Genomic DNA, 20,412 nt, shown 5'->3' on the forward strand with positions numbered 1-20,412 from the left:
GTCCGGTGACAGCAAGCTTAGCGGTACTGTTGTTACCGGACCGGCAAACTTATAATGAGGCCCATTTTCCCTAATGTTGGTGGACTTTCCTCACCCATTAAAGAGCCAAACGGGAGACCCAACACTTGGTAAAGGTAGAACCGGCAGGAAACTACACAGCAGAAGGGGCGAGTAGGGAACATTCCCCAACACCTCTACTTACAGCAAGTTGCCTGAGAGGGGAGAAGGTGTACAGAGAGCAAGCAACGCTAGGAACAGCATGGCCAGATTGAAGAAAATGGAAGCTGAAAGGGAGGGGCTAAATGCCTTTATGAAAACTCCCAGGGTGAATTCCAGTCCGCAAGAGGAGATAGGAGGAGTATGGTTTAAGCAGGGATTGGCCCAGGAAGACATCTTACCAGAATGCCCAATGGGAGCTTAGAGACGTTTCCATAAAGGAAGAGGAGGGGTTGTTAGGGAATTTTACTAACGTCCACCTGTGATAGGAATGAAGACGACTCATTCTTAGGAGTACAGGGGTTCCTAGGTTTGGCCAGAACTACCCAAAAGGTTTGGTAGCAATGGGCGAGCAGCCAGGCTTAGTCTAGATGGGATAATGGCTGTTTTAAGTACAAAGACCTCAGAGCACAACTATAGTCAAGAATGCACTTATACACAGTAGTTGTATAATAATATTGTTATTTATTATAAACATTAAGGCAACTAACACAGTATTAGAATTATAGGTAAGTAAACTTATTCACGTGTATGTTATATATGGGATACATTAATCCTATTTCTAATGCTTGTATCTGCTTAGAGTCACATGCTAAGCATAGGCCGACATCTAGTGGTAGCCACAGAGCATTGAATTTTTTATTTTCGAAATTCGAAAAAAGACGTCGACAGGGCGTCGTGCCAGTAATACTATCTCTAGTGTGACGTCTACTGTAGCCATGCTCCTTCACGCGTCAAGGTCCCTCAGATTGTTTTGTTTCTGAAATGAGGAAGCATGAAGTGTAGCATGAGTACAGGAGTAATAAAGCAGATGAGAGTAGATAAAGCCAGAAACATCTATGCACCTTCTACTCCACAGGGGAGGAAGGGTGGGCGCATGTAAATCTAAGCAGATCCAAGCATCAGAAAAATGATTACAGTGAGTAATGTATCCCTTCTGAGGCTTGTGGATCTGCTTATATCACATGCAATGCATAGATTAGCGAGCAGTGCCTGGAGAAGGTGGTGGGTTGTGATAAGGTACAGCGGGAAATAGATGTTTTTAGCACCACTTGTCCCACCTGTGAATCTGTTTTAGAGTGTGTCAATGCAGTAAGGCGGAGTAAAAGTAGAGCTCCATGTTGCTGCTTTGCAAATGGAGTCCAGCGGGACGTTTGCAATAAATGCCAAAGTAGCTCCTGTAACCCTGGTAGGGTTAGCTCTTGGTGTGAAAGGCAAAGTCTAGTTTGATAGAGAGCAGCAGAGTTATATGCACTTCACTATCCATCTGGAGATGGCGTTTATTTTTAAACGTGATCACCTTCCCTGCCAGGTGCCATGGAGACAAACAGTTGGTCTATTTTTCGTAGCTGTCTTGTTTTGTTTACATAGTTAAGGACCGCCCTCCTTACATCTAGTGTATAGGGTTTTTTCTCAAATGAGCTTCAAGGGTTTGGAAAGAAAGCTGGTAGTTCGATGGACTGGTTGACATGGAACTTAAATATGAACTTAGGTGAAAACCTAGAGTGTGTTCTTAGTACCAACTTGTCTTTGTGTATAACAAAGAAACGGTCTTGCACTGAACAAGCTCGTAATTCGCTGACTCTTCTTATGGAGGCGATGGCCACCAGAAAAGCCGTTTTATACATAAGGTGTTTAAGGCTGGATTTATGCATAGGCTCAAAAGGGTGTCCCATGAGCTTTGCAAGCACTACATTTAGGTCCCATCCTGGAGGTGGGTTTGAAATGAGGGGTAAAGTCTCTTTACTCCTTCCATGAATGCCTTAATGACAGGGGCTTTCCACCAGGACACCTTGCTTTGAGAAGTGGTGTGCATGGATAGAGCCGCCAGGTGAACCTTGATGGAGTTAGAGACTAGTCCGGAGTCAAGTAAGTGGAGCAGGTAATGAAGAATGTGTGATGGAGTACATTCCATTGGGTTTACATTTTTTGACTGGCACCACATTACAAACCTTTTCCACTTGTTAAAATAAAGTGTCTGGTGTTTGGTTTTTCGTGCCTCCTTGAGGATTTCCATACACCTTTGAGGTTGTTTTAAATGGCCAAATTCTATGACTTCAGGAGCCAATCTGCCAAGTTCATAGACTGAGGGTGTGGGTGGAACGTTGTCCCCCCATGCTGTGTGAGCATGTTGGAGGGGCACGCAGGTTTTATTGGATCGCCCATCACCAGTTTGCACAAGTGTGGAAACCAGGGTTGTCTCGCCCACATAGGAGCAATTAGGATTAGTGTCACTTGTTCCTGGTGCATTTTGTTCACTAAACTGCTCAGTAGTGGTGTTGGGGGAAAAGCCTAGGCAAATTTAGCTTTCCAGTTCATCCACAGGGCGTTCCCCTTGGACCATGGTTGGGAAACCTGGATGCAAAGTCTGGACATTGCGTGTTTTTGCTTGTGGCGAACAAGTCTAAAGGGGGGTAACTCCACAGGGAGATGATACCGGTTAAGATGTTTCTGTCAAGCTGCCACTCGTGCTCTTCAGGTAGAGGGTCTCTGCTTAATGAATTTGCCAGAGAATTGAGTTCCCCTGGAGCATGTTGCGATGTTAGGAAAATGACCCGCTTGAGTGTCCACTTCCAGATTTTTTTGTGCTAGCCTGGATAGATTTGGAGAGTGTGTGCCCCCCTCCTTGTTTATGCAAAACATGGCAGTGATGCTGTCTGTGAGGATTTGTACTATCTGGCCTGACAGGTGCACTTGGAATTCTTGTAGGGCCTCGAGTACCGCTAGCAGTCCCAAAAGGTTTATGTGATTTTGGGCTGTGATCTGTGTCCACAGGTCATGCGCGGTGTGGTGAAGGTAATGGGCTCCCCACCGGGTGAGTGATGCGTCTGTTGTGATAACCGCTTGCACTGCCGGGTTGTGAAAAGATTTTCCCTTCAACAGGTTTTCCTTTGTTCACCAGCACAGCGCTTGAATTAGGGTTAGCGAAACAACCACTTGATCGTTCCACTGATCGCTTGCCCAAGACCACTTTTTTTGCTAACCACTCTTGCATTCGGTGCATGCGCAACCTTGCGTGCGGGACCAGTTAAATGCATGAAGCCACCATCCTGAGCAAACCCATTGCTTTGCGTATTGTAACTTGGCGACCGGCTAGATGCTGTGGTATTTGCAACAGTATGTTTGCACTCTTTCGTTTGACGGAAAGACGAGACCCTCTTCTGTCCTTATGATAGCTCCTCAGAACTGTTTTGTTTTGCTTGGAACAAGACTTCATTTTTTCTTGTTCATTGAGAAAGCCAATTGTAACAGAAGACGGATTGTTCTCTGGGTGTTTTGCTTACAAATTTAGGGGGATTCCCCTGTTATCAGCCAGTCGTCCAGGTAAGGGTATACTGGAATTGATTCTCTGCGTGGGTGCGCTGCCAGTACCGTAGTACCTTGGAGCGGAGGCTATGCCGAAGGGTAGCACCTTGAATTGGTAGTGTTGGTTCGCTATCTTGAAGCACAAACATTTTCTGTGCGCTGGGAACATTGAAATATGAAAGTATACATCTTTCATACCCAAGGTTACCATGTAGTCCCCCTGTTTTAGCAGCGGTATCTCGTCCTGTAGCGTTATCATAATGAATTTCTATGGCTTGACATAGGTGTTTGAAGGGCGCAGGTCTAGTACAGGGTGCATAGTTAGGTCGTTTTTCGGTACAAGGAACTACATTGAATAAATACCCGTGTTTACCTGGTTTACCGGACGATTTCTATGGCGTCCTTCAGGAGCAGTGCTTTGACTTCTTCCGACGGGATGCGTTGCTCCTGCTGTAGAGTGTGCCTTTGTCTTGGCAGGTGGTTGGCTGGTGTTTGGATTAGCTCTATGAAATACACGCCCCCACCACCACTGTGGAAAGCACCCACTTGTCCGAAGTGATTCCCTCCCATGCGCGGATAAAGTGTGAAATACGACTCACTACTGGAGCGGCATGGGAGGTAACCAGTAGCGGGTGGTCATTGCTTAGGAGGGGTTGAGCCCCCTCTTGAAGAGGAGGATCTGCCTAAAATTGGTTAGGAGAATTCTCAGAAATGTGCTAATTCCTCTCTACCTTAGAGACCCCCCAGCAACTTTGCTGGATTTTGAGGACTTGAATTTTTAACCTGGAGAGAGTGAGGCCCTTTTTCCTACTCTCTCATGTATTTATTATGTGACTTGAACTCTGTGCTTTATTTTGGTTGTGGAGTCTGACAAACTGCCTAGGCATCATCTTTTACATTGTGTCACACAGCACCTTCAGTGCTGTGGCACAGCAAAGTCTTTCAGATTTCCCAAAGGTTTAAATACCTTCTCTTGGATAAACTACTGTTTCCAAGAGCAGTGAAGTGAAACTGACTTTACTTACATTTGTAACTTTCTAGACCCAGCACACACTATCTTACAATAGGGCGCTGTAGGGGTTACTTAGTATCCCCTTTGTCTAGCTTCTTATGTAACATTTTTATGTTTCCCTTTCCTCAATGAATGGCTGGTGGCAGTGGTTTACCCTTGAGTACCGTGGTTTGCTTTTAACGCAGGCTGTGTTCGCAGCTGCAGTAAAGCACCCAAGGGTGCATTTTTTGTCAAAATGGCCCAGTCTTATTTTTTTGCTGTTTCTTTGAGGAAAGGTCCTTCTTGAGATTTACTCTGTGCGCCAAACCAGGTTTGGTCCCTTTGTTCGTTTTGTCTTAGGTGGGATTCATGAGTGAAGCCCGCCTCTGGCTCCAGGGTGTCTGACGGGGGCAGGAAGCGAGGGAGGTGCCCGAAACTCCCTGTGCTTAGTCTCCTAGGAGACAGGAATGCACTCCTAGGTGATAGGCTGGAATGAATGGGAGAAACCTGCATAAAAGGCAAGGCTTTTTGGCTTGGAAAGCAGAGTCGACCACTGGGTGAAGGGATCCGAAGAAGAACTTGGAAGAGACACCTGCTGCAACTCCTGGACCGTTGGTTTGCCCGGTGAAGCCCTGCTGGTGTGCTGAAGCTCCAAATTCGCCTCGACTAGAGAAGCCCTGCAAGGACGACTTCTCCTCTTGAGTTGGTGGGACCAATAAACTCCAAAGTAAGCCACCTGGACATTCGCTCAAAGCTGGTTGAATTTTCACTGCAGTTGCTGCTGGAAACCGAAGAGCCAGGGAGAGGAACACCAGTTTGTGTGCCAAGAGCTCCAGGAAGATCCTCCGGACTCCCAGGAAGCAGGACTGACCGAGCCTGATCCACCTCAACAGAGTGCTGGACCCCAGGTGCAAGGAAAGCCCATCTCAACAGCCAAGAGTCCGCAGTGGTGCTATTTGCTGAGACGCGAGAAGCTGAAACCGCAAAGTGCCACTGAATAGAAGTTGGTCCTTTTCTGGCGCCGACCGGCTCGTTGCAGTGCAGGAGTCCTCTAGACCTCTTCCCTCTTGTCCCCACAACTGAGGCCCAGGAACACAGGATCTGCAGAGCTGCACAGGAACAGAAGCCAGTTGGAACCATTTTTGTTCTAACCAAAGGTACAGTAAAGTCTAAGAGAACTTACCTCTTGTTGTGTAACCTCACATGTTCTCAGTTGAGACTTGTCTTGGTTTCTTCTGTAGAGTTGCTAACAGCTTCTTTAACTCACAAGCCGAATCAGCCTGTGGCCCTACTTTGATTTCTTCTTTTCTACAAAGACTTCTAAAACATTGTACAAGACTTTTACCTACCTGCAAGAATTGCTACAGCTCACCTAGACCTTTGCCCAATTGATTTTGGCCTGGCCTGGCTCCCTGAATTACTCTTCTTCCCTCTGACATTGAGTTCTGTCTTCCTTCCAGGAAGGGGTTAACTTGCTTTGCATTGGGGGTTACCAAAAGAACCTGGTTCAAAATATTTGTGAGATCTCTTGTTTTATTCTAACAATCTTTTTCTTTGATATACTCCTAAGTATTGCCCTAAATGCAACAGTGATATGTTAATGTCCACAGTGTCCTAGCTATTGAAGTCACCTGGGGTGTAGGAAGTGTCTGTGTGCCATCCCAAAGGGGTACTTAGTGAGTTAGGGAAACTAAGAGTGTGTATTGTGGAGTGTATTTGTGTGTTACTATTATATTGCCCCTTCTGAAGAAGGCTTACTCAAACTGACTGTTCAATAAATTAATAATTTTTTAATCAAGAAACCTTGTGTGTAAGAGTTTATTTGAATACTTGTCACTGTGAATCTCTGTGTAACTCCCCTACAGCTCACATTGACCCATCTTGAGATAGGTCTGGCTGTTCAACACGCTACCAACCTGTGTAGTACAAACGTATACCAAAGGTTGGGTTCCTATTGCCAGGAGGTCAGGGTTGTTGCAGTGCACCCAAAGGGTACTGCATACAATCTTGTCTAACAAACCTCTAGACCTTTTTTGGCCTCTTTGAAAACCTTGTTGGGAGGACTGCCCTTGTGAAGAACCCCAGGACGAACCTTGCCCGCCCTGGTAGTTTGAGGTTTGTCCTCTAAACCGGCGAGAGTTTGAGCCCCCTCTCTACCCAAAGAGTTTGTTAGTGAGCTGTCCTATGCATTTGACGGTATCATATTCCTCCTTTGTGCTTTTAAGCGCATACTCAACTGCTTTGCCAAATAAAGCTTTGGGCTCAATAGGCATGTTTTGGAGTGTAGCCTGGGTCTTTAATTTTAACCCAGGTTGGCAGAGCCATGCGTGGCGCTTGATCAGTGTGCCTTCTGCCACAATCCTTCCTACATGGTCTCCTGCATCCAAGTCATTTTAAGGATGCAGCTGGCTACCTGTTTCCCCTCAGCAATGGTGAGTGAGAGCTGAGTTTTTAGGGGCGCTGGGACGGAGTCTATCTGCTGAGCGATTTTGTCCCATTTGTGGCCATTATAGCTGGCTAATAGTGTTGTGTTATTAGCTATCCTTGTCCGATAGGCTACCGGGGAAGCCACCTTCCTGCCCAGGGTGTACATTCTTTTACTCTCCTTGTGCAGAGGGGCTTCGGCAGAGGTGAAAGGGGTTCCGGCTCCCTTTCTTGTGGTGGCGACTACTAGAGAGTCAGGGTTTAGCTGCCCCCTAATGTATAAGTGGTCTGAGGGGGCCGGTTTAAACATCTTTTCAATGTGTGGGTTGACTGCCCGTGTTAAATTGGGTGTAAGCAGAGAGGGTAGAATACGTCTCTGGATCAATTGTAACAGGGGGATAAATTGAGTTAGCGATTTTTTATCCCCAAGGATGTCCTGCACAAAGTCTTTGACAACTTGGGCTTCTTGAGTGTCTATTTTGAAGTGTTCTGCAGTCTTTAGGAGCAGGTATATTGCAGTTAGTGGTCTACCAGGGAGTCTGCAACCGGTGGGTAGGTGTGGTCTGGGGACTGGATGATGTATATGCCCTCATCGTCGTCATCATAATATCGGTCCAAGTCTCCCATGTCCCTTTGGTCCTCTGGGTCTGTGCATGAGCCAGGGTCTTGTGAGCCTTGGGTGCTATAATAATAAATGTGCCGAGCCAGGTCCTGATGTGACACGGTGGTAGCCTGCATGGTGTCTAGGTGGGCTTTTTTGGCAGCGGGCTGAAAGACTGCTGGCCCGCTGTGAGTTTCTGCCGCCCCGATCTGTGGGGTCCCCTGAAGGTTGTGGGGGACCTCTGGGTGATCGTCAAAGAAGTTTATAAAACTATACATTCTCCGCAAGACCTTATCGAATTGGTCTGTGGTCCATTCGGAGGAGCTGGGCAGCGCAGAGGGAGCAGGAGTAGATGGAGGTTCTGGAACCAGGGTCTTTTTATGAGGCATAGCCCCTGAAAGAGTGCCCTCAGAGGTAGTGTAATCCCTACTTTTAATATACCTGTGATTTTTTAACCTGGGGCATTGAATATTTATGGTTTTTCGACATTCGGGACTTTAGTAGGGTGTCGGGAATGTGTTTCTTAATTAGCTCGCTCAATCTTTTGATTTTTTTAGCTCTTTCCAGAGGCCGTCGACATGTCTTTCAATGCCCTGTCGTCTGCACCCTTGGACTTCCCAGATTTAGACATGGTGTCAGAAACTGACATTAACGTCTGTTTACGGGGGCCTGTCGTGTGGAGATCGTGACCGCAATGCCCAGAGGACAGAAAATGTTCGGACCTTCCCCTCAACACCGCGTGTGGCTTACTGTCAGTGACGCGGTCGACTTTCGGCCGTGGAGGATGTGCTTTGTGTGATGCGACTTGGTAGTGCTTGAGCTGCCGGGTGTTGACCCCGTACAAGAACCGCCGGCCTGCCGGTTGGGGTAGGGGGCTCGCACGCGGGAATCTGACGGATCCTGATCCCCCTCAGCGTCACTTAGGACGTCGATGCTGCCATCGCTGGAGGCTCCCTCAGCGTCCATGGCGGCCTCAGCCTGCATGGCGTGCTGGCCCAGCGCTTGGTCTTGCGGCACTTTAAAGTCTCTGGCATAAACAGTTTGCAAGACTTGTACTGTCCTTCTGCGCGGTCCCTGGGGAGACAAAGGTTACACACTCAGTGCAAATCCTTCCAGGTATACTGAGCCCCAACCAGCTACTGCACTGTATCCACTGCCACCAGCCACTCAGATGAACTTGTTACTGTGACTAGAAAGTTACAGGATATGTGGAAAAGGGGATACATTCGTGTCCCCTTAGCACTTCACATAAAATGGGGTGCCCCAATTCCACAAAATAAAAGTTAGATAGGATAGAAAGTATCCCCCCATCCTTGGAAATAGTAGTTATGACAAGGAAAGTAAAAAGGGCAGCTCAAAGAGCTCCCAGAAACACTGCACCGAGAGTGCTGCAATAATAAATTGCAGGTGCCTTAAAAGTTGGAGGAAAACATTACTCAGAAAAATACAATCAAAGCGGGGGACTCACAAGTGGGGAGAATATTGCACAAAAATTAAATTCCACCTTCACCTAACAGGGCTATAAATGCCCAGGAGATTTAGTGTTCAGAGTGTATTCGGTGAGGTCAGAAAAGGTATAGGGGGACCAAGAAAACAGAGAGAAGTGTGAAGCAGGCAGAGGACGAGTTGGGAAGAGAGTAATGGCCAGTTTGGCGAGAGTGAAGATAAACTGTTGGGCTTGAGAAAGTCCTATCAATTTTCTTTGAGCGAGGGAGTTGTTGAGAGTAATTTTGGAGTTAGTATGAGGAAGTGGTAGAGAGTAGGAGAGAGTGTGAAAGGAGTTGTGAGAGGAGAATAGTGAGGAGGGCACAAGAGTGAAAAGGATTGTCAGAGATGAGAAGTAGGAAGAGTGGGAAGAAATGCAAGTGAACATTCATGGGAGAAGGAGTAAGAGGAAAAGTGTGTGATGACAGGGGAAATGGAAAGGGGTAAGACAGGATTAAGAAAAGGGAAGACAAGACTGTGAATCACAAGAGGGGCTAAGCATGTTCGGTCACATAAATTCCAGGAGAGTGCAAGAGAGGTAAGGCCAAAGCTTTTTGGGATCAATATGAGTAGGTAAAGATTAGTGAGTAAATCAGCGAACACCCACCCATTGACAGGTGGACCTGGGTCAGGGAGTCAGGAGATCCTAAGGCTAAGGGATAGGACTGGGTGCTCAACCCTAGTGTACAAATCACAATAAGGAAAATGTAAAAATACTCTCCGTCTGAGTGATCAACGACTTGTCACAGCACCAAACAGCTGGACGCAGCAGGCACAGTTGCACTCGGCACCACACCGATGTATCCACCAGGCATACTGAGCACCACCCAGCTACTGCACTGTACAGTGTTCTCTCCTCAGTGCACACCCAGACCACTGGCAACCACCCAGGTTAACCTGCACCCTTGCCTCTTCAGTGCATATCTAGTTGCGCCCAACTCGCTTCAACATTATTCCTTTTGCTTGCCTCTTAATTTCTCATCCACTAGGGCTAGGATTGTGGCAGCTGCAAATCCCAACCTTCCTCATGCCAGGGCCTAGACAGGAGAGAGCATTCCTCCCCCTTCCCCGCTGTGCCCACTCCACTCCCCACCTACCCACGCAGTCACTACTGCTGCTCACCTCCATTTCTTGGCATCACAGTCCAGCTTACTCCTGCAAGAGAAGGGAGAGAGAGATTAACGGTAACTCTGGGGAACCGGACCCTGTCAGGGGTCCTATATGTCACAGTCAACTTCTCTAGTGTGGCATGAACAACTCTGCTTGCTTTAATAAAATGTTTTGGGATGCCTCCTGTCCACAATCCTGATGGACACTTCATACTTTGCCCAAATGTAACAATTCTGCCTTGTCTGAAATGTAGGTGATTTAGCTCATAAAATCCTACTGAGTTATGACTTGGGCTTTAATAAAAATTAACAATCACGTCAAAACAGCCCTCGCATTTTTGATCAAGGCTTTGCCAGTTACTGGATTTTACAATGTACTACCGAAAATTGAAATGTTACATTTAAACATTGTTTGGGTACATTTAACAAACATTGGCACAAGTGATACCTGTGCAAAAGCCCTAAAAGATCAAGTCCCTGCCTTCATCTGCAAAGTAATTACCTTCCGGGCATCTGCTCCAAAAGAAGTTGCAGATTGTGGCCACCAGCAGAGCAAGGTCTATGGGCCATGGTTGGGGAGAGCAAGAGAAACTAACTGCAGTGTCAGTGCAGGGCCACCTTAGTAAGCAACATAATCTCCCCAGAACCAGTTAGGGGAGCAGGTGCATAGGTCGCTGCTGCTTCCCCGAGTCCCTCAAGGTCCAGAATTGCTCCCAGAAGACAAATGGCCCTAAATAACATCTGCCATACTGTCCCAGATCTGTGCAGAAAAATTCCTCCTCGCTGCAGGATTCAGTACAAGTTGCTCATCATATCAACTCATGAATAGGACATCCGTTCCCCGGTAATAGGCTGGCACTCTGCACAGTACATCATTTTCTTTTTTAAAACAACTTGTCAAGCTTGGCTCCACACCCTCGTGCATACTCCTGGCTTTGCCTGCTTGTACTTTTCACCAATCTAAGCATTAAGCTGCTTATAACTGAAGAGGTGCCATAGTGAAGAACCTGTACTTACTCCTACGGCTGTCCTCTTTCCTTCATACCATTGGGATACTACCAAAGCACTCACTACTAGGGGTGGGAAAATGCATGATACTGTCACCGACAAATATTCAAAAGAGCAGCGTATCCAAAATGAACATACGCTCTAGAATTGGAATCAAAGGTCTAATGCCTGCTGAAAATGTATGGAGAAGACCACCTTGCCGCTTTACAGATGAGCTCAAAAGGAACGTGCCTTTGAAAAGTCACTGAAGAAGACTTTGCTTAAACCAAATTTGTGTGAAGTCCCTAAGGTGGCAACAGATTATGGCCTGTGTACGAGACAGCTCTGAAGAATCCTGCAGATCCCTCATTGTAACCCTGCCTAAAGTCTCCTCCCCAATGGCCAGGGGAATGCAGACGCTTCCTGATCCTAACCCTGGGGGTGGTGTACTGCGGGAGGATCACCTGGGTTGAGACAGAGCCCAGGTTATTGAGGCGGTTCCTTGGGACGAGACACAGTATTACTCCTTTGAAAAGGAGAATCTTAACACTATGCCAGAAGAGGTTATGGCTTATTGCCATTTTAATGTCTTAAACTATTAAACCTAAGGAGGTGAACCGTACCGTTGTAACAACAAAGCATACTATACCAAAAGACACTCTTTTTGGTTTCCAAAATTAAATGTCCACCTCAATTACAAGTGTACACTACAAAGAATGGCGAAAATGTTATCTTCTATAAATCATTTTCCTTTAGACAAGTTAAACATCATAGCCCCTCTGTGAGAATTACTAAGGGAGTTAAACCTACCTTACTAAAGGAATTAAATCTACCTATAAAAATAATCGAGAAGTAGAAAAACCTGACTTTGATGAAACAAACAACATGTCCCATAATCCTAGTGGGACTGGGGCGAGTAAGAGGACTGAAGAAACATGTAGATGTAGCAGTCAGGAAATTGAGCCTGATAGCCAATACAGAAGTCAGGCAGTTGAGGCTGATGGCTCACACCTGAAGCCTATTGCCAAACCTGTGAGGCATAAAAGGCCCCAGCAGGAAAGGAAAGAAAGAAGGAGCTGGAGCAGGAGTTGGAAGACTGGCAGTACTAGTAGCAGCAGAGAAGCACGTGGCTTGCAATTCACAAGGCAGTGGGAGCACGGAAAGGAACGCCGGAACGTGGAGACAGCAGATTTCACCTGCAAGTTCTAGGAGGGTCATGTGTACTCAAATCCTGTATTGCTGTGACTGCACAGAGGAAGACATGCTTTCCCAATGTGCACCGAGTTGCTGTGATTGCAGAGCCGTGACCGTGCTGAAGAAGCCCAAGGCCAGAGCCAGAAGGCAAGCTGAGGAACTGGGGAGTAAAGGAGACTCCCACTTAATGTGGCGGGACCGGAGACACCCATGTTGCAGAAGTATGTGGGTCCCAAGTGAGCCCAAAGCAGTAGTAGAAGCTGAGGAAGTCGAGAGAGTGAAGCAACCCGCAACCGCAGTGTTACTTGAGCCGATGAGTGAAGCTCAGCATTCAGGTTCATTCAGCAAGCCTTACCGGTAAAACCCATTCTAACAATGGAAATGTAGCACACGCACCAATTGTGAAAGCCGTAGTGCTCGCGTAAGAAGTAAAGAACAATACATCCATTGTTGAGCATTTTTACTGTTGCCAGAGTGGTTGTGTGTCCTTAATTGAGAAGAGAACGCTTGTTCAAACCATTCTGAAAGCTAACATTGACTTTTTCACAAGAGTTACAAGTGAATACAGCATCTAAGAAATGGTGCGTGTGGGCAATTGTGTTTCCGGAGAGAAGTCTGAAATCCTCTCTGTGATATAACGGGAATACAATTGCTTGCAACACTTGAAGGTTAAAGATCTATCTTAAAGAGTGGCTGTTTGTGCTAATTACATTTTCCCTGTAAAGACGGAACCTTGTAGTATCCTGAACAATCATTCTTTAATTCCAGAAGTTGTTATATTGACGAGAACAAGCATTACCCACACCAAGAGGCAACACCTTTCCATAGTGAACCCAGTACTGTTTAAACACATACACTTTAATTCTAAAGTCGTTAAAAAGGTCCAGAAGCCCCTGATACAAATGTGGCATTGTTACCTGAAGCTGAAAGAGCGGCAATACAGCTTTGGGTAATTGCTGGAATCAAGAAGGTGTGAGCGAAGATGGGGAAGGGAGCTGGGTGCTTGTAAAGTAGATTAAGGAAATCACCTGTAATGATGAAGACTGCTGAAGCTGAGAGAAAGTCAGTCTTGGGGCGGAGGCAGGTTATACTTGTGGCAGTAAGACAGGCGGAAGGAGCAAAGAGGCTGCCCTTTTCTTGGAGCATAGAAAGGAAGAGTGCCTTGCCTACCTGTAGAGGTCAAAGTGTATTGTCGTTATATGCCTACCAATTCTAAATTATAAAGCTGAAGTAGAAGTTCCTGAACTGTGGTGGTGTATAATACTTTCAGCGGATGTCACGTTGAAGTGGTTTGGAGTAGTGGTATAGTGTGGGACTAAAAAGTGACCGTTCTCAAAGTAACAATAGTAGAAGAAGGGTTGTTAAGAGGCAAACAGCAATCAAACAAGAAACATCCTGACAATTATACCAAATGCACTGCAGATGTCCTAGCCAAGTGTAAAGAGGTAGAAGAAGTTCTTTACCTATTCTTTGTACTGTGGCAACCAACATTGGAAAAAAGAAATCCAGGATTACCATTGGTGCTATTGGTGGAATTGGAAGGGAATCTTTTCAACGGAAACCAGAGAATTGTTACCAGTGTATTTTTGTTTGATGAACTTTAGTTTTACTGTGGAACTAATAAGAACTGGTTCAGGACTTGACCTTTCTTTGAACTTTGTGAAGCTGACTTTAAAACCCTGGTGAAGGGAGACTGCTAAAACAGGTGAAGCTTATCCAGATATTGTTCAATTCTTGTTTGTCATCTTAAGTTGTTTTATTATAGAATTTGAATGTTTTGTTGTTTAGTGTGAGGGCCAGTTTACCTATGTTAGGAGTTGTTCCCTTAACCTTTAGAATAGGTAGGGAATTCCCTGATCAATTATGGCAAGCAAGGCTTAATTAACGTATTATTTAATAAAATATCTAATATTGAGAATACTACAAACAATTGTCCACCTCGCATTACTGACCCCTCACACAGCCCAACATGAAATGGATGCTATTGATGCTTGTTCCAACTTCATGGAGCATCAGAACCTCCGTAAAACACAAAAAACTAATTTTAGGAACGGATGTCCTCGGTATGCTGAAGGTAGCTCTCGGTATGCAGAATTCTCTACCCCACCCCCCCCCCCACCTCACTCCCCGCTGTAAAGAGGGGCCCAGAACGAATGGGAGGAACATTAAGACTAACATGAGAAAAGTATTTGAGTGGGGGAGCTATGAGGGAGTGAGGTCAATCAGCATCAGCCAGGAGTGGTGGTGGGGGCTCGGAGGGGGGGGGTTGCATGTACTAACCAGAGCACGGGGGGAAATGATGAGGACAACCAGGACCAGCGAGGCGGAAGAAGGGTTGGTGCCAACCAGTACCAGCAGGGGGAGAGGTGTGGGTGAGGGCAACCAGGGGTGACATGGTTAGAAGGGTGGGGGCAATTAAGACCAGTCAGGGGAGGAGGAGGAAGTGGCATCCAGCCAATGGGGAAAAAGAGAATGGGCGCAACCATGGACTGCCAGGGGAGAATGGGATGGGGCAGTCGGGTCCGGAGGAAGAGGTGGGGGCAACAGGACCAGCAAGGGAAGGAGGGCCTGGCAGCAACCTAGAATAGAGTTGGAGTGTGGGAAAGAAGGGATAGGGCAACAAGGTGCAGCCAGGGGCGAGGGAAGAGGAGGAGGCACATATAACCAGGACCAGCCGGGGAGGAGTGAGCATGGGTAGCAACCAGGACAAGCCAGGGGGCCGAGAGAGATGGTAACCAGGACCAGTAAGGCACTATCATGGCAGTGACATGGTAGCAGTAGATGGGTAAAACTAGGATCTATGGACATGACTAGTCAAGGTCCACTGGTGAGGGCAGAGAGGCCAGACAACTCTGTTTTTACCAGCAGGGTTGCCGCCACATTACCCGAACACCCAGGTGGAGCCAAACAATCCAAGTGCATACAACAGAAAGATCTGGAGGGGAGTGCAGGAGCAGAGTGCTGGTTGCTTAGGAACATGCTGGCTGGAGATTACATATCCTGAGAGTTGATGTGTGGCCAAAGAAGAGTCCAACACTTACAGCAGGCAGGCCACGTTTTCAATTATTATTATAGTCCAATGTATTCTTAGGCAGGAAGGAGAGGGTAGTCCACTGAACCATCTTTGCCCTAGCAGAATGTGGTGGGGGGCTCTTAAACTGAGAGAACGAGGAGCTCTCTAACTTGTATCTTACACTAGACTGATTACAAATGCCCTTTTCCATGTTAGAAGACAAAAGGTGGGAGGAAGCCATAGCCTTGACTGGTTTAAGCACCAAATCCCCTAAACTACATTAAGATCCCACAGGGGGTGAGACCATGAACAGGGTTCACAAAAGGAGGACACAGTCCAGTGTCTCTTGACCAATGGATTTACCAAAGAAAAGCACCCATTTTCTGAATTCCTCATGGAACCTGCAAAAAAAGCCTGACCTGAACTGAGCATGTTGTCATGCATGCACCCATCCCTGCAGCACGCTCCACTGCCCTGCCACCACCTACCTTTGAAGCCACCTCATTAATACTAATTCTGATCCGCCCCCCCACTCCCTCCCTCAGCTCCCTGTCCCTGCAACAAGAGTATTCCCGGATCACAGCTATCTCCTTGGATGTGTAAGGATCTTTGTGAATATCAGACCACAAAAGGAGTAACTTTGGGGGACTTGGGGGACTGCGAAAGCCCCCCTAATAAACACAGATACGATGATAAGTATTATCCCATTTTTTTCCATCCGTCTCACTTGAGCCGTCCTTAACTCTCTGCCTGGTGAACATGCACAGACACCAGGTTTCTTGTCCTTTGTGTGCAGTCTGCCATCTCTAATATACTTATCAGAGAACTAAGGGCCGAGCAGGATGTTTGTGTGCCAGGGATGTTCGGAGGTCAAAAAATGCATTCACTGCAAGTTATGTAACAATGTCCCTTATCTGTCTGTCCATTCATGATGTCTGTATACATGACCTATATAATACACTGCACTTGAATATTCTTTTCTCTGTGTTATTGCAAGTTTGATTCCTAGCTTTTGTCTTTGCAGGCTGCCACATGGCAGAAGGAAGGTAAAGGCAGTTGCCGTTCCTTGTAGTGTGGGAGGTGAACACATGATCGACAGAAGCCTCCAAGGGACTGACTGCCACATCAGAGGTCCTCAGACAGAATCTAGGCCACTTGCTTCTATATTGTTGATGGATGGCATTTCTTGTCACACTGCTGATGATGGTCATGGAGTTTTGAGACAGTCCCAAAAGTAAATAAATTAAAGCACTCAGAATCTGTAAGTTCAGCCATTGAGGGGGGTGGAACAGAAGATCCCTTTGCTGGGCCTTGGTGGTCGTTCCTCCGAATCCACAGATATAAGAAGTACAAAAAAGTAACACAGATTCAATGAACAACTGTGAAGGGCTTTGAACTGGCCTATCATTCTAGGAATCGATGGACATGGGGGAGAGGGGAGTACATACGCCATCCTGTCATTTCAGGAAAGAAGCAGAGCCTCCCAGAGAGGCATCCCCTGGCCCATCCAGGACTAAAAGGGGGATCTTGCAGTTGGCTTCAATTGACAAAAGGTTGTTAGGCCCATCCACAGAAAACCACTAGGAGGTCGTCAACATTCAGCTCTCAAACATGGGTGAGTGAAACAAACTGGCTCTGGGAGTCTACCCCGCAAATTGACAAACCCTGATGTGTGGATTGCCCTTAGAAAGATGCTTGGGAAAGACTGTTCTCACATTTGTAATGTCAGTCTGCACAACTGGAGAGCCCTGATCCACTAGGTTTGCTTATCGCATAGAGCTGCCATGATGTCAATAGAGACCGAGGCCACCCGATTGCCGACATGTTGTAGGTACGTTTGAAAGGCCAAGAAGATTGCACTCGGTTCAAGGACATTGATGTGATGCTTTCAATAATCAAGAGACCAAATAGATCAGATTGGCAGCAAGAGGAGCGTAGCCCTCATCCTTAATCAGAACAGTCCATCAGCAGATATACAATTGGAACCATAAGGAGAAAGGAAGTTACATCTTGTGTGGAGCTCATCGAGGGTCAACCAGTGAAGTTCCAATTTCACCTCCCCGGCAATGAGTACTAGTAAAGACGGAGGCTGTTGGAAATGGTCCCAAGAACCAAACAGGTAGAGCTGCAATGGTCTCAACGTGTGGAGAGCAAAGGGTATACCCATCATACAAAAGGCTATGGGGTGTAGAATCTTTCTAAAATAAAGAGCAGTCGACGTGATCTACAAAAACAGAGGACAAGCACTCCGATTGATGGAATGCATTGACTTGGTAGTCAGGAAAACGTCCTCAGGCCTGTATGCCAGACCCAGCAGATGAAAGGCAGAGACTGCATAAGGGATGAAGGATTTCTTCCAGCTGACCAAGCGGCCTAGGGGAAAAATAAACTCTACAGGGAGCCTACTGAGTGGCGACAGTCGCTGAGTGGAGGTACATGCTCTCACCTTTGTCTTGTTTGGCTTCCTTTTCATTATGTCTCGAGTGTAGCCGGTTGATGTAGAGGTAGGGTCGAACCCTACCAGAGGCCACCGTGCCCACCTACTAGGGACAAGTTAGGGCAGAGGGGAGACCAAAGGGTCAAACCAGAAGCCAGGGGAAAAAGCCAGTGATGGGGGAAAGAAAAAACCTTAGATGATGCAGCAAAGGATCCTGAATTGTTGATGGCAGTACAAAGTGAAATTAAGATGGAAGAAAAGAGGAACAGACAGAGGGCTCCAGCAAGGTATGTAGGGGAAAGGTAGGACTAAGGGGGAGAGGGGGGAGTACTAAATGGAGGAGGATCAGAAGACAAGAAGGCAAGAATATAACTCAGCAGTGTGTGAAGCAGGAAACATCAAGTGTTGCGACCCGGTGCACCGTTTTCTGTTGGATGTAAATTAAGATTGTGGGCATCTTGGAAAAAGACTAGACCAGTAACAAAGGTTCCGGCCTAGCCTCATGGAGTTACGGAGCATCCTCTTCACCACTGCCTCCAAACAGACCAGCAGGCCGAAGTAGTGACAGCAAGTCCTCTACTCAATTGAGAGGATCCCGGTTTTCTAGGGTGAGAAGTGTGATACTGCTGTAGAAGAATAGGGGCTGGATGTTAGAGGAAGGTTCCCAGGTGCATTTCCAAGGAGAATACTCCTTCCAGTCAATGAGGTATTGGAATCTCCCTCTGAAGCATCGAGAGTCACAAATCTTAGAAACTACATATTCAACTTGCGCATGCAAAAATTTAGTTATTCTTAGGGCTGCCTTGGTGATTACTTGAGAACCTGTAGCTGAGGTATGAAAAAAGCGATGAATCAATTTCCCTGATGTTGGTAATCGCAACTTATAGGCAACGGGATTGATCTTGAAAATGGTCCAAAGTAGCGGGGAGCTAACTACGAAGGGCATATCCATCAAGGAAGATATTGTGTAGACCACCGAACCTTGGTGCCGATGTTCCATTCTGGGTTGGGTCGTCTAGGTTTGTCAGTGTAGTATTTTTTCTTGTTCCATGATAGTTCCACGTTTCAATATGGTTCCTGATGGTTCTTGGAAACGTAAATCAGAAAGGGTATTCAGTGTGGGAAAGTTATTAGGAGAGGAGACAGAGGGGGAGAATCCTGGGATGAACTCTGGTGAAAAATAAAAGGCTCATCTTAGTCACTGAATGTATTGTGTTGTGTTGTTATAAGCAAACTCTGTTAGTAAAGGTTCTACCCAGTTGTCATGAGTGGCAGTAGAAAAACAACACGGGTATTGTTCCATGGTATGGTTAAGCAGCTCCGTCTGCCCGTTAGTTTGCGGGTGATAACCCGAAGACAAAGTCCTGTTGATACCTAGGCAACAACAAAGTGCAGCCAATGAGAGATTATTAAGGTATTTATTGAGCGCGGACATAGCTTCGGGAAGCAATGGTGCGCTTTACAATCATGGGGCACTAACACAGTGAGGGAAGCAGAGAAAAGGGGAGAGGACAGCTAACAAGGGATGATTAGGATGGGTAAGTCATGGCAAGGGATCTACAAGAGGGGTATACTGTGAACCTGTAATAATGGTAGAAGGAAGTCTGTGCAGTCTGAAGATATCTTTAAGGAAGATGTTAGCCATCTGAGGTGCAGTAGGAAATCCGGATAAGGGTGAAAAAATGAGCCATCTTAGTAAAAGAGTCAATTGCCGTTAGGAAAGATTTATCTTTTGGCAACTTTCCTGCCATAGCTTCTAACAACGTCCAATCTTTTTTCGTTGTTATTAAACCAGTTCTGATTTTTTGAAGGGAAGTAAAGCCTTTCACTTCACTTCCCTTGCCCTGCCTTTTGCTCATATGTTATGGGGAAGCTAATCAATGCTTCAGACTAACAGTACTGGAAAATGGTTTCTCTTTTACATTTTCTGACTTTTTAACATTGCACACAGCATCTTACAATGCAGGGCAATGGGGATACTTTTTTTGGAAAACCCTAGCTTTTTACACTTGGGATTTGTAGTTACTTTTGCATGTGCCTAAAGACAAGCTTATGGCAGCAGATACATTTTTACCATGTTTGCATTATTTTTAGTGTGCACATTCGCATTTACTGCTTATGGTTACTAAATGTGAGTAGTGCCCAAAATGGCCATGCCACAAGACTTTGGCCATATTGTAGTTTGGCCTTCTTCCTACCTTGCTAGGTCAGGCAATCCCATAAGGTCAGGCACTTGCCCAGGAAAGGTGCTGCTTTTGCAGGCTAGTGACGCCTTTTTGCGTGTGGCCCAAGAAGGGGGTGGGACCATCTAGTCCCAGTCCACAGCCGTGGTGCCAGAGTGTCTAGGTGTGGGGCATGAGTGAAACCAGTAGTTGACCCACATTGGACAAATACTGGCTGTTTGAAAGGTGCAGATCCTTACCATTGGTGGGCTTGGACTTGTTCCAGCCAGGATTTTGGATAAGAAGAGGACTTCTGCTGCCATTTCTTCAGATCAGCATTGTTGCCAAGAATCCCTCGTAGGCGAACAGTCAACTACAAATCCGAAGAAGACTCCTTAAGAGGACTGGCATCCCTTCCTGCGCTGGCCGAGTGAAGCCCAGTTGGACTACCCAATCTCCGAAAAACCCTTAGCGGTGATTCAGCCCT

At 46.5% G+C, this 20,412-nt stretch overlaps 1 protein-coding gene across 3 annotated transcripts in view; it reads right to left on the reverse strand.

Moving 5' to 3' along the window:
- RUSF1 (RUS family member 1) overlaps positions 1 to 20,412 on the reverse strand; it is a 525,229-nt gene that overhangs the window by 338,094 nt on the left and 166,723 nt on the right. For all 3 annotated transcript variants that reach the window (XM_069651622.1, XM_069651621.1, XM_069651620.1), the window contains exon 6: positions 10,146 to 10,178. In XM_069651622.1, coding sequence (XP_069507723.1) covers positions 10,146 to 10,178 — 33 coding nt within the window. The remainder of the gene's footprint in view (positions 1 to 10,145; positions 10,179 to 20,412) is intronic.

Source organism: Ambystoma mexicanum, chromosome 3p, assembly GCF_040938575.1.
Source record: "Ambystoma mexicanum isolate Mex_15411 chromosome 3p, UKY_AmexF1_1, whole genome shotgun sequence".
Taxonomy (NCBI): Eukaryota; Metazoa; Chordata; class Amphibia; order Caudata; family Ambystomatidae; genus Ambystoma; species Ambystoma mexicanum.